The sequence below is a fragment of the Etheostoma spectabile genome, chromosome 22 (genome assembly GCF_008692095.1).
Source record: "Etheostoma spectabile isolate EspeVRDwgs_2016 chromosome 22, UIUC_Espe_1.0, whole genome shotgun sequence".
Classification (NCBI taxonomy): domain Eukaryota; kingdom Metazoa; phylum Chordata; class Actinopteri; order Perciformes; family Percidae; genus Etheostoma; species Etheostoma spectabile.
In genome coordinates this window covers 9,135,303-9,148,807 of record NC_045754.1, presented here as the reverse complement: position 1 = coordinate 9,148,807, position 13,505 = coordinate 9,135,303, and the positions used below count along the sequence as shown (strand labels likewise).

General features: G+C 40.0%; 1 protein-coding gene across 7 annotated transcripts in view; it reads right to left on the bottom strand.

Moving 5' to 3' along the window:
• asap1b (ArfGAP with SH3 domain, ankyrin repeat and PH domain 1b) overlaps positions 1-13,505 on the bottom strand; it is a 75,449-nt gene that overhangs the window by 48,059 nt on the left and 13,885 nt on the right. For all 7 annotated transcript variants that reach the window (XM_032503333.1, XM_032503337.1, XM_032503335.1 and 4 more), the window contains exons 2-4: positions 5,466-5,538; positions 1,969-2,114; positions 76-150 (exon numbers count right to left, since the gene is read on the bottom strand). In XM_032503333.1, the coding sequence (XP_032359224.1) occupies positions 76-150; positions 1,969-2,114; positions 5,466-5,538 (294 nt within the window). The remainder of the gene's footprint in view (positions 1-75; positions 151-1,968; positions 2,115-5,465; positions 5,539-13,505) is intronic.

Genomic DNA, 13,505 nt, shown 5'->3' with positions numbered 1-13,505 from the left:
GGGGGGGGGGTGCGGAAGAGTCAAGAGAGAAAGAAAAAATTTCAGGAAGAGAAACTGTTTTACAGTAAATCTTACCCCTTTCACGCCTTTCAAATCGCCCTTCAGCAGCGAGTCCAGGGTAAAGATCACATTGTGGCTGAGGCTCTGGAGCTGTAAGAGGTCACAGAGAACACAGGAGGTTAAAATGTAGCCGTTTTCACAAGAAAACATAGTAACATATAAGCAGGTTTTCAAATGAAAAACAGGCTGAGGCTAAGGCTGACAAAAAAACACATCAATGATCCACATCATTACCCTGGATGATATGTCATTTGACAGGTTTAAAAATAATAACTAGATCTTTAAGAATTACGTCTTTGGTGTGAATGAATGTACTTGGGTTTGGGTAACATAGACAAGGAAGGGAAACCACTTAGAGATGGACTAAGACATTGTTAGTTTTATTTTTTATAATCTATTTGTGGGATTTGTTGACATAACAAAAATCTAGCATAATTACAGCCTTATCCTTTCCCCTACGGTTGCATTGCAACACATTTTGCCGCTGCTGACTAAAGAAATCCGCAACAATAAAGCAAAAGTGCAAAGTAGTCTATTGAAGAATTAGCAAAAGCTTGTTGCCAACAGCTCGGGTTGCTACAGTTATGCTCAGCAGCTCAAACCATTAAGATCAGCAAGGTCATGTACAACAGTACTAAGCATTTAAGTCCCTGTTGTTGTTAGCCAAGTCTACACAGACACACAGCAGCAGTCAAGGAAGTAAACAACGCTTAATGGGCGCTAATGTGCTTCTTAAGTGCCTGTCTTGCATATGGCCGAAGTCAGAATCAATCCTCAACTGGCTGGCTGCCGGTGTGCTCTAACAGCCCATCCTGGAAGCATGTCTTTTAGTATACGATTCTCAAAAAGGTCAAAACTGCAGCAACACTTGTAGTATGCAGAACAACTTTATTTTAAAACTGAGGTCCTTTGACTCATGGCAATCATCAGGATCATCACACTCTCCATGAAACTTGGAAGTATGTGAAGTTGTGCCAGAAACCCCCACTCACAAAAAATAATAACCTCTAAGAAATATGATGAAAAGCTGGCCACAACGTGGAAAAATTAGTGTATAAAATCCTTTAATTTAAGCCGATAACACATGTAGGACATCTAGGACAAGCACTATTCATCAATTCTCATTTGTAGTGCACACACATACCAGCAGCCCTTGGGGCACAGTTATTGAAGTCTAAAAAATTCACTCAATAAAACACTAAAAATGGAAAAACAAGAGTCAAGAGATAGAAAAGAGGAGACGAAGAGTGGGGATAACTTCACTTTCCTGCAATATGCAGGTATCGCCAACAGGTGGGTGATTTAGGAAGGTTTATGGACACACACACACACACACACACACACACACACACACACACACACACACACACGCCCACACACCACACACACACACACACACACACACACACACACACCCCATAGTTGTTCCTGGTGCTGCCAAGCGTATTTATGGAGTCTAATCTCGTTGTCAGCCACACAGGAAGAGAGGGAGAGAGGGGGGGGGGACCGACTCGTCTTCCAACAACAATCACTCACAGAGGATTCAAACAGGGCACATTATTCAACAGAAACGTCAGAGGAAATCCACGGAAGGCAGATAAGAGCCTCGACAAGGGAAAATTTACAAAGGTTCGAGGAAGATATAGCTGCAGTCAGTCTGACTGCATAAGCAAATTTTGTAGTTTTAAAAAGGATAGACAGGGATGAACCTGTAGGCACATACACAATTATCATTACATTTGTGAGAAATTTTCCATTAATAACCTCTTCAACTTCTCCACTAAACTAAACCCAAATCCTAAACCATTTATAGAAGTTAGGTGAAGTACGTCAGCATGTTAACATGCTCACATTGAGAATTTTTCTTGTCCTTTCTTCATGAGGCACACACACAAATGTTGAACTCACCAGGTTCTTCAGTAGGGCAGACAGCTCCTTGGTGAGGGAGGAAAACTTGACAAAAGCCGTTCCCAGGTCGGAGTTGTCCCGGCTTATGAAGTTGCTGCCAAATTTGTCCAGAGCCTGAGCGTAGTTCTCTTCATTCTGGACGTGGTCTGTGTTGGAAACAGAGGTCAACCACTGGTCAGTTCATCTGCCTTGAACTCTGGCTGATGATTAGCTGTTGGCAAACTTCAGTATTACCAACCCAAATATGTATGTTCAATTCAATTCAATACAATTCAATTTTATTTATAGTATCAAATAACAAGAGTTATCTCAAGACACTTTACAGGTAGATTAGGTCTAGAACACACTGTATAATTTACAAAGACCCAACAATTCCTGTAGTTTCCCTTGTAGCCCTCAGTATTGAAAAACACCTGCAACAAACAGGCTTGATAATCTTCTCAGATATCCTGGTGATGTTCATAATAACACAAATGTGGCAGAAATAGTCAACAGATTCTACAATGGGAACTCTTACATCAGTGCAGCTACACAAGCAATACAATAAATGTGTGACCATGACCCGTCATTTCTGATTATAATAAGTCATCTTTATTCACAGCAAATGCCAGCGTAGCACAATGTGTAGTTGTCCAGGTCCGTGAGACTCTGAGGGAGCCGTCAGTCAAACAGCAGCATCCATCTGTCCTTGTCGTTCAGTGAAAGTTGGAGAGGAGCTGCAGGGGGAAGTGATGTTCAGACTGTTGCTAAATCCGAGGAAGAGTTCTGAGAGGGAGGTCAAGTGAGACAAGCATCCTCTAGAGCTCATTCCTGCAGCAGCCATATTGAACTTTTAGCATTCTGGAAAATCAAATACAGTCCAAACAAGGCAGTATTTAGAATTGAGGTCAAAGAGCTCATGTCCACTGTATTGTTTTGTATTTTTCTTCTCTGTACTTTTTTTCTTCTCTGATTTCTTTTTAGCAACATTGTTTTAACTTTACATTACACAATTCAAAAACCAACACATGGTGGTTATTTTATGGGCCAACAAAAAATTCAAGCCCCATTTATGTCAAGCAGAAGACATTTCTTCTGCATTACATTCGGTAATTATCTCTCTATATGCTTTAGTGGGTTTTATAAAGAGCAGTAATGGCGCGGTCCATCATATCCGGCCTTTATTCCGAATTACTACCTATGTATGAGGGATTTACAGAAAACAATGCAGTAAGTAATCCAGAGTTAGTGATTATAGTTTTATCTGATTGATCTCAGCCTCATTGTTTACTGTCCGCTCTCCTAACACCACATCATGGCTGTTAATGCAAACCCAACACTTCCTACTGCTGCTGCTTCAAATTAAAAGCACAGAAGTGGCTTGTATTGTTGAGAAGCCACAGGAAACGTGATGTGGTTTTCACAGAGGTTAGTCCTAACTGGGATTGTTCATTAAAGACAAATTAAGACAACTGTCATTTTTGCTATTTTTTTGACTGCAAATCACTTGAAATTTTTTGCAGGGAGTAATGGAACAAGAGCTAGCAGCCACAGTGAGCTGTTTGATGCCGGCGACAGGCTGCACAAATCCAACTCCTCATCAAGCTATGAAACCTGTGGAACGGAAAACTTCTTGCGCCGAGTGCAGCATGAAATCAGACCGCTGTTGCTCAAACACGATTGGAAAAGGTCAATTATTGACTGATTTATTTACTAAAACAATGCATGTAATGTTTGTTGGCTGCAGGGTTCAAAATTAAACTTTTTTTCCCCCACCAGTGTGGCTAGTGAATGTTCATATTTTTATGAGCTATGCAATAGATTGGCTGGTGGATTTTTGGCTGGTAAGTGAAGCAAGTCTACCAGCCATACCCCAGCATTTGACTAAAGCATGGTGCTAATTTTGTACACTGGCTGCTGTACTGTAAATGATACACTTGCTCTTTTGTTATATTTCTAACAGTAGCTGCACAAAGAGTGTTTGCTGTTAGCATCAGTAACCATGGGTGTCACAAAGTCGACCAGGACTGAAATTTTAAGGATTATAACTTTAACTGAATTTAGTATTTGGAGGATTGGTGTGTTGGAAGGACTTATGGCCCCTGTGTTTCTAAAATCCTGGCTATAGCCACAACTTTAACTATTCCTTACATTTGCAAAATGCACAAACATCCCATTTTTATTTCTATTTTTAGATAATATAAGCTGTGTTAACCGAAACCGTTCCCTATCACTGAAAATAGTGCACTATATACTGTGTGTTTGGCGTTTTGTAGTGGTGTTCGAATTCTCACGGTAAATGTCATTCATTATGTAGTCCACTATAAAATACCCACAATGCACAGCTAATTTGAGCGCAAATACAATGTAGCCTACATTTTACTCCCGCATACCACAATGCAGCGCAGACGTGTTTTCCCGGAGGAGAAGAAGAAGCAGAAGTCACCACGAAAACTGAAAAGGAAAAGTGGTGCGGGCTTTTGTTTCTTACCAGTGGAAATGGAACATGCAACATATGTACATCCTTTTACTATTGTCCTGAGTGCTCGGTTAGTTTCAGGGACGTAGTAGAATTATTTTTGTTATTTTGTTGGTTTACATGATGCTGGGCTCGCCCACCTCCGTCACACAAACAACAGGTGCTGTCACTACCCAATGTGAGTCGAGTGCAGATTTGAGTCGTGCATGCTGAAATTCAAATGGTTTTTGGCATAACGTGTCATACTGAAACTTGTGAAATCCATGAAATAACAAACTTTTCTCATTACAAACAATAACAGAAGATGGAAAGCATTTAAAAAAAGTTTTAGCTTTCTATGATTGTTTGATTGCTAACGTTACTGTACTAACATTACAAAAGTCTCTTGATAGCATCTTGTAGGCTACTTGTCGCAAAGTGGCTCACATCTGCACTCGACTCACATCGGGTAGTGACAGGCGCATCTCCTGACGGAAGTCAGAGTGAATGAGGGAGCAGTTTTGAAAACAGCTGTAGAGTATGCTCTCACTAAATGAAGATAAAGCCAAAGTAACCAGCTAGTGGCTAACTGTTAAGAAACTCGACTTAAGAGTTGTTCCGGTTGTTGTTGAGACTGTCAGAGTCCCAGTGAGATTGAGGTAAACTGTCTTTTCTGTGGAGAACAAACAAACTTCTCTGTGGGTCTAACATCTGAAACTGTCAATTTACAGGGGGGAGGCTGCTCTGAAAAGTAGTCAGTGGAAAATTACTGAGGATCCATGTCACAGCAACGAGCAAAACAAACTCAGGTGTTGGTTTCTGGGACAGCCTGAAAAACACACTCACACACACACACACAAAACACCATCTGTCCCACAAAAGGCAATTTTCCAGACAAAGAAATTCAATCTTCTTTTTTTTGTTAAAGACCCCTGAAAGAAATCCTGGGCTCTCCTCTGGGGATTTTTGTTTAATGTTATTGGAAAGGGTTGTGAGCACAACTCCAACCATCAGCTAAAGCTCATTCAGGCCTGACAAATTTAGAAACAGACAGTCTCACCTTGTCCTGAATTGTAGATGGCCTTCACTGATTTCTTCACCTTCTGCAGGGAGGTTCGATCCTGGTCCAAAGCCTAAGAAAAGAGGCGTAGAGGTCGCATTTAAAACCACTGAATTAGTTTCATCTTTACAGAACATGCTGGAAAAATTCACATCAGAAGACAACAAAGATCATTTTGATTTAATGCTATAGCAAACGTGATGAATGTAGGGTATAAGAACAACATTTGCTCAGTTATTCAAAGCATGCATACTCCATAAAGCTGATGTAGACAGAGTGCTCACAATACAGTGCTTGACCCGAATGCGACATAAATCATTATACTACTACTACCTGCTGGAGCAAAGCCTTTGTGCTCTCTAATAGGCAAAATAGGGATATCCAATTTTATAACGGTTCTTTATTACGATAAGTATTCACAATGAAACATTTAAATGCTAGAAAAATAAACACTGCCCCTGACCTATTGTTACTGTGAGCTATCTGTCGCACTCCCTTGCAATTTGAGATTAATGCTCAGAGTTCAGCATCCAAAGCGCCATGAAGTTAAAATAAAGACCAATATAAACAGAAAACCACTTCAAAGACAAAATGGATCACAACACTAGTGGTTACTCACAATGCAACGACGATGCAGTTTCTATATTTAGAGAAAATTCTGCAAATCTATTAAAGACAAAGCTGTGCTAGTATCTACCTTCAACTGATTTACACACCACCCCCACCAAAAAAAAACACAGGGAAAAAGCATCATCATAAACATCTTTCACATATCACAAAAACTCATCATGCGCCCTTATTGCTCAGCTTGCTCCCTGCCAGGGAAAATATCCACTACATCTGAAGTCACAGCACATTCAGACACGTCTTGCGTGCTGAACGTTTGATTTGTGGCCTGCAACCTAAACACAAGTACATTTTATTCAAGGGGGACATTAAATTACCTTTTAACTCCATTTTTACAGCCTTTTAGATTTTACAGCCTTACATTTTCTTTATCAACTTGTCTTGTAATAATCTTTCATTTTCATTACAGTGCTGTTGCCTTCTCATTACCTCATCAGTAGAGCATTATGTTAAAATCTCTCTTGATTGCACTTTTCTCTTTAACACTGAGTATGTTTTTCAATTTTAAGGAGATGATTGTTTTTTTGTGCTGTTATTTTAATATGGGCCTTTTCTGTTTTTATTATCTTATTTATTTAATAAAACTTTGCATTAAATATGTCACGATTATATTATTTTATGGAAATAATTTGCCATCAGCAGATATAAACCTTTTCCAAACAGTGGCTTAAAAGTGCAAACATGCCTAAATTGTTTTTTGGAGTGACTCTACTCTAATATGTGTGAACGTAGTACATAGTTGGAGATAAAATAAACTAAAGTAAAATAGAGAACAGACGGTGTCAATAAAATGTTTGGTGATTGGGTAAACCCCATTTAATTCCAAAGAGTCTGATTTATGTACCACAATAACCACTGTTATTATAAACTCTCATGGACTGCTATTTGTTGGATTTTCAGTAAAGGAAACCATCCAAATTACTGAAATTAGAGGTAACTGGTTAAGAAATGTCTTCTTCTAATATTTTAATTCTGGGGCTAAAGCTGCAGAAAGAATAATTAAGCAAAAACTATTTCACACAATCCTTCAGCTATGAACCAAATAAGAGCCATTTTAACCTGCAACACTTACTAAAAGAATTATTGTGGAGTGGACGAGAAACTAAAGTGTCTCTAGGACCAACAACTGCCCCCCACCCAGATGATTGAAACAATGATCATTGGGCTTTTCCTCGTATGCACATTATGCTCATATCAATACAACACACCATTCGATTTGCCCACCATCACTACCTCTCCAACGTGTATGTTTATTCCAGTGATAAGTCCCTGGAGTATTCCAACACAGCACTTGCTCTGCAATTTTCTAGGTTTGAGGCAATTTACAAAGTTTCTAGCAGTTTTTCACTGGTCATATTTCCCCGCTTACTATCTATAATCACAGTGTGATAAAATAAAAGAAAGATGTTTATTTGTTAGGAGAATATAGGAGATAAGTGCTATAGTACCCTCCTAATCTGCTTCACTGCAATGGAAAATGCAGCAATATTGAGGCATTTATTCTTGCTGTGAGCCAATCAAATTGGAGACCTTTCTCGGCGCACACCTGAGCAACCACATAAAATCACCTGTCATATTGAACGCCGTCGGTCTGTGTGAACTCTATTATCGTTGCATTCACTGCAGGAAAAGCTGAGATAATTGTCGTTAAGCTCATAAGCATGGACATAAGCAACACAATCACATAGCTGAATTACCTGTCTCTCCACTCAATGATTTAAAGTGTGAGCCAGTATTGATGGCTTTCCCAATTATTTATTCTGACAGTACAATCTTTTCATATCTGGCCTATCTTAACCAAGGGGAATGGAACCATAACTCTGCTTTGTTAGCTCGTAATAGATGATAAACGCCAGCAAAAAACATCATTACATCAAGGTCAGGCGGTTAAGAGCAGAAGCACACACACAACAGAGGGCTAATTAAATTTCACAACATAATTAAGCCGTCCTTGGCCTCCCCTGGACAATTTTACATGGCTCTTCACCAACTATGGCAACACCACTTTGCCGCCGCAGGGCCCTTTCTGCCGGGGCCGAGCCCTTTGATCCCCATGCGTATGGGAACAGACTCTGCTGCCAAATGCCTCCCCACACTGTCTCATTATTTAGCCCTGTGTCTGTTTGGCTAAACAGTGGCCCAATATAAGATGCTTATAGTTCCATTATCTTAGCCAATATTGTCTCAGTATATGACATTACCTTGATAATTACTATAATTAAAGTCTTCAAACGATATGAAAACATTCTTAAAATGATGAAAAAGCTCAACATCTGAGGTTACTTTTCCCGTGACCCCTGTTCTCTGATAACATGAGCGTGGTGCCTTCCTATGGGAAGTCTATAGAAGTTATCCTCAGAAGCCATTTTATGTGGCGTTTTATTATTATTGTAATGTGAATATTTTTAGGATTTGGACAACTCATAATATTTGAAGACCTGACCATGGGCTCTGGGTAACTGTGACAGGCATTTTTCCTTATTTTAAAGACTAAATAATGAATCTTTCAATAGAGAATATAATCAGCGGACTTCATTTCCACAAGATTAATTTTCTTACAACAGTGACTCCAAGCAGACTCCATCCAAATGATTAGACACGTGTAATAGCGCAAAAGTCACGCATTAGATCCCCATTACAGCCGAAACGTTTACTAACAAGATGTGTTTCCTCGCCTCTATGCAACACACCAAACACCCCCCTTGTCACTCACTCGAGTCAGTTTGCATTCAAACGCCCAAAGTAAAATCTGTGATTATTCAGAGGTTCTAGTGCCATGTGCTGATTAGGATGAAACAGAGGCTGAGCAGGCAGGCTGACTTTTGTTGTGCTCATGTTGAGAGCAGCTGGCACCGCCACCCAGGGGTCACCCATAATCCACTCTGTCTGTGTTCGTAAATAAATATTCAGCCATGACATGAACAAGTTTCTTTGTTTAGATTTTGATGAGATTGTCCAGACATCCATACATGACTATGTCAAAATCTGATGCTTTACACGGTTTGTTTTAGATAAGTCTGAGAATATTATTCAAAATCTCAGTGAATTATTAGAGAGGATAAACAATAAACATCTACACACTGGCCAGCGCTATTTCAGTGGTGAATGTGAGTAATGTAACTTGGAGAGATGGTTTGTTAAAGCTGTTATCTAGCAGATTTTTATGGAAGGGGAAAAAAATCAATGAAATGGCTCAGTCTTGGCACGCATTCTTTGCAAACCCTTGGCAACAGGCAAGAATGCATCCAAACTCCACTCTCCAAAAGGGCCAACAACTATTGAATATAGTAAAAAGGATTTTTTTTTTCCAGCTAGGAACCAATGGCAAGGCCCCACTCGAACCAGGGGGATAAGAAAGTGTAACGATGCCAAAACATCTGCGGTCGCTCATCTCTCGCACCGAACAGCAAGTGATGTATGTGGATGATTTATTCAGTGCTGCTGAGAAAAAGAAGTGAAGAATAAAGTGGGGTGTTATTCTACAGAGAAACATTTATCTAATTTGTGCTGTTAAAGCCAACATGTCAGTGTCAGAGAGCGCATTTAAGTAGAAGTCGGTCAGAGACGGAGCCAAAGAGGTCAAGGGCCAGCTCAAAGGAGGTGAAGGGTGGTGACGGGGAAGGGCGTAACCATCGTGAGCCTCGATGTCAGACATTAATTTCCTTGAAAGTTTATAAAATGTCTGATGCTAAAAATCAGGAGGCAGAAAAACCACTTCTGGCATTTCATCCTGTTCAAACGTCACTTTTAAAGATAAATATTGACATATGAAATCAATCATGAAAACATTGATCATGGACCCAACAATTGATTGGGTTGATACCCAAAAAAAAAAAATCCATGTCACATTTGATTGCGTTCTGGGCACGTTAACACACTCTTAGTGCATGCACTCTTTGCATGTGTGCTGCCATCACCTTGTTTCTTACACTAGGGGTGGATCTCATGATTATTTTGTTTATTTACTGATTCATAGTTTGGTCTACAAAAAGTCACAAAATAATGAAAAATGCCCTTTTTAACTTCCTAAAGCCCAAGTTAACATATTCAACCTTGTTTGAATAATCGCCCAACAAACTAAACTCCGAATTCCAAAAGTTTCAGTTCACAATCGTAAAAGACTGAAAATATATCCGTATAAGTTCATTTTTTCAATGCTGGAAAGCAGTGAATATTTGACATTGTTGCTTTAAAGAATTAATTATCGAAACTGTTGCAAGCGTAGTTTTCTGTCGTTCCCCTAATCTAAACTCTAATTCACATTCAACATGTTTGTTGAAGGTGGAAAAGCCCAAAGCTATTCTTAAAAACAAAAAGATGTGCTCTCACCAACCTCTAGCTTAATGGCGGAGGTTTCTTTCTGGTGTATTCTGAGTGAAAAATTGCAGCAGGTTTTGATCATTTGCAGTTTGAAAAGCATTTGGCAGCCACACAAATCACTTCATCAACAACAAATTCAATAAAAGAAACAGCAATCAAAGGCTGTAAGGTGGACTTTTCTGTAACACTTTGTTTGCAATGGAAAGCTGGGAGATATGATTGAAGAAAAAAAAAAAAAGATTGTAGTTTGATAAAAACGGAAAAACTAACAAACGTTTGGAATTTCCAGCTTCTACAATGTGAGGATCTGCTGCTGTTCCTAGTTGTATATTATTGTAAGACATTTTTAGACGTAATTTTTTGGCTTTTTATTTTGGATACAAAATGTACAGGAAAAAAAGTCAGTTGCAGCCCTACATTATTATTTCAATGCCTATAAAGTGTAACCCATGTGGCCAACGGGGTTAATGGGGACTAACTTCCTGGTTCCCAAACAACCACACAAACGCAGTCATGTCCAGGAGGTCAAAGCCTCGGAGGAAATTGGCAGTTAAAGTGACTGGGCATGACTGACTGGAGGTTGTCTCAGCTTCACGCTTCCTGCCCGAGGCCTTATCCTCTCTCAGCAGCCCTGCCTTTTCCCCTGCAGCCGTCCTTTGAAAGGAAGCAGGAAGCGGCCAGGCTCGTCAGTGTCCTATCCCGGGCATGCAGCACTCTGTCTAATGACACCGACTGCCCTCCGCTGACAGCTGAGAATGAAAAACAACACGTTTTCTGGCTGTCTGGGAAAGTGTTTTTTTTTCTTGATCCACTGATCCACTCTTGACTCTGTCACTTTCATGGCACGTTAGTCGTCTTTCTCATTTCCTCCCTGAACTCATCCTTCCAAGCTCCTTGAACCTCGCTCTTCTCCACCACCTCTGCATTTGGCATCGCACCGGAGGGGCGGCTGTGCTGTTACCAAGGAGATGTGGTCTGGCCGTCTAACATGTCGGCTCAACATTCTTCACCGTGGAGATTGTGGGAGGCTGCTTTGACTAACTGGCCTGCTGGGTGTTTGTCCGCAGTGCGCTGGGAGTTAACTATGCCACTGTGGCAGATTTTATTTTTCACCCAGCAAAGATTGGAAACCCAAGTTCTCAGAATTGCTAATATGCTAATTATTTCCTAGAAGAAAACAGGAAAGGGCACAATTATTAAAGGACTTCCCTAGAGACAGGACACGGGGCTAGAAAACATCTGCTGTGACTTTTTTAGAGGGAATGTGACAGACCAAATCATAATTTCTTCCTTTTATACAACTGTATTCTCATTTCCTTTCTGGCTCACAACAGCTACTATAAAAAACTAAACCAAAACTACACTATAGCAAGTGCAAGTGTGTATGTTTAATACAGCAATAAAGTGCTACTAGTTCTGTCTGAACGAAGTCCTAGAAGAGGAGATCAGTCTGTCGGTCAAATTATTTTGTCTGTCTGTCGGTCTGCCTGTTGAGACTATGTGGCATGACTCAAGCAGGAAGGGTGGGGAGGTGCTTTCATTGGCAGGAAACAAATGTACATCCCTTTCTCTGGGCCTGCAGACGAAGAGGCCTTTAACTCTCCAAGTGGAATGGGAAAGTTGACAGGATGTAGCATTTCCAAAAGCAGCTGAGGTCAGATGGCCTATTTACACACACACACACACACACACACACACACACACACACACACACACACACACACACACCACACACACACACACACACACACACACACACACACACACACACACACACACACACACACACACACACACCACACCGTACTGAAAGCGAGTGATTGACTGCCAGTGGTTTTGGTTAGGAGGTGTTTCAGGATGACACATGACCGATGTAGTGCATCTGAAATGGCAAATCAAATGAGAAGGATCACATGAGACTACATCTTTTCAGAGTTTTGAAGTCAACTAGGATCCCATACATTCATCAAGATGAAATGGTCTTTTTCTGAATGGACTGAAAAAGTTTAAAAGCCAAGATTTTTTCACCTCCTCACACTCCAAAAGAACGTAACATTTCTACAGGGGGTTCTCTGGCAATAATTTAGCACTCATTTAGCCACATGCTAATACTTTCAATTCAAGGTATTTTTGTTTTGCAACAAAAGTGCTAACACCTCCCTCAAAATACTCACATTTCTTTACTGGAGGACAGCGTAATTAGTGGCAGACCAGTGTTGCAACTAGGCTTGCACGATTCGGGGGAAAATATTGAAAAAATTGGCAGTACCAAACATAGATTTTTTGGGCACCTATAGCACATTGTGCATCACCACAAGCCTGTAAACATAGAGGCTTCAATGAAGAGAAGGGACAGCAGTGCAGCGCTTGGGAGCACTTTGAAACCTATTATATACAGTCTACGTTTAAAACTCACAGAAGACAGTAGTGGCATTTGTGATGCATTTGGCTTAAATGCATCATTAAAATAAAAAATTTAAATTTTGAACAGGGTGAATCGAGATCGCAATTTTATAACGATTAATCGTGCAGGCCTAGTTGCAACTAAACTGTAGGTGATCCATCAAAGTGAAAAATGAATTAAATGTGCAAAAGCTACATTATTATTATGATGTGGTAAGGCTATTGCCAGAATGGGCTGATTTGAATAATCCTTTCTGGTGGAAAAACTTTGCTTGTGTGCCAGATAATAGGGAAAGAAAAGGAACTGCCACACTCACATTATCCTTTGTCACACCAGTCAAGTTTGCTTTTTGTAAGATGTTGTAATATGAAGTACACTGATGAATGAATCAATAAGACTAAGAGTCTACTGCTAATGCCAGAAGCAATCCATCTAATAGTGGAGTTGGTTGAGATATTTCAGTCTGGACAAAAGTAGTCAACAGACAGACAAACGGACTGAGCTGTAGGGGTGGGGGAAACAATCGATACACCATAGTATTGTACAGTACAGTATAAGTGATACAGTATAGTACAGTATATATACTGTATAGTACAAGCAATTATTTTAGTGGCAATACTGTATTGATACATAGGCACCAAGTATTGCTCTTTTATTATATATGTGTTGGTCAGTTTGTCTGCTTGACA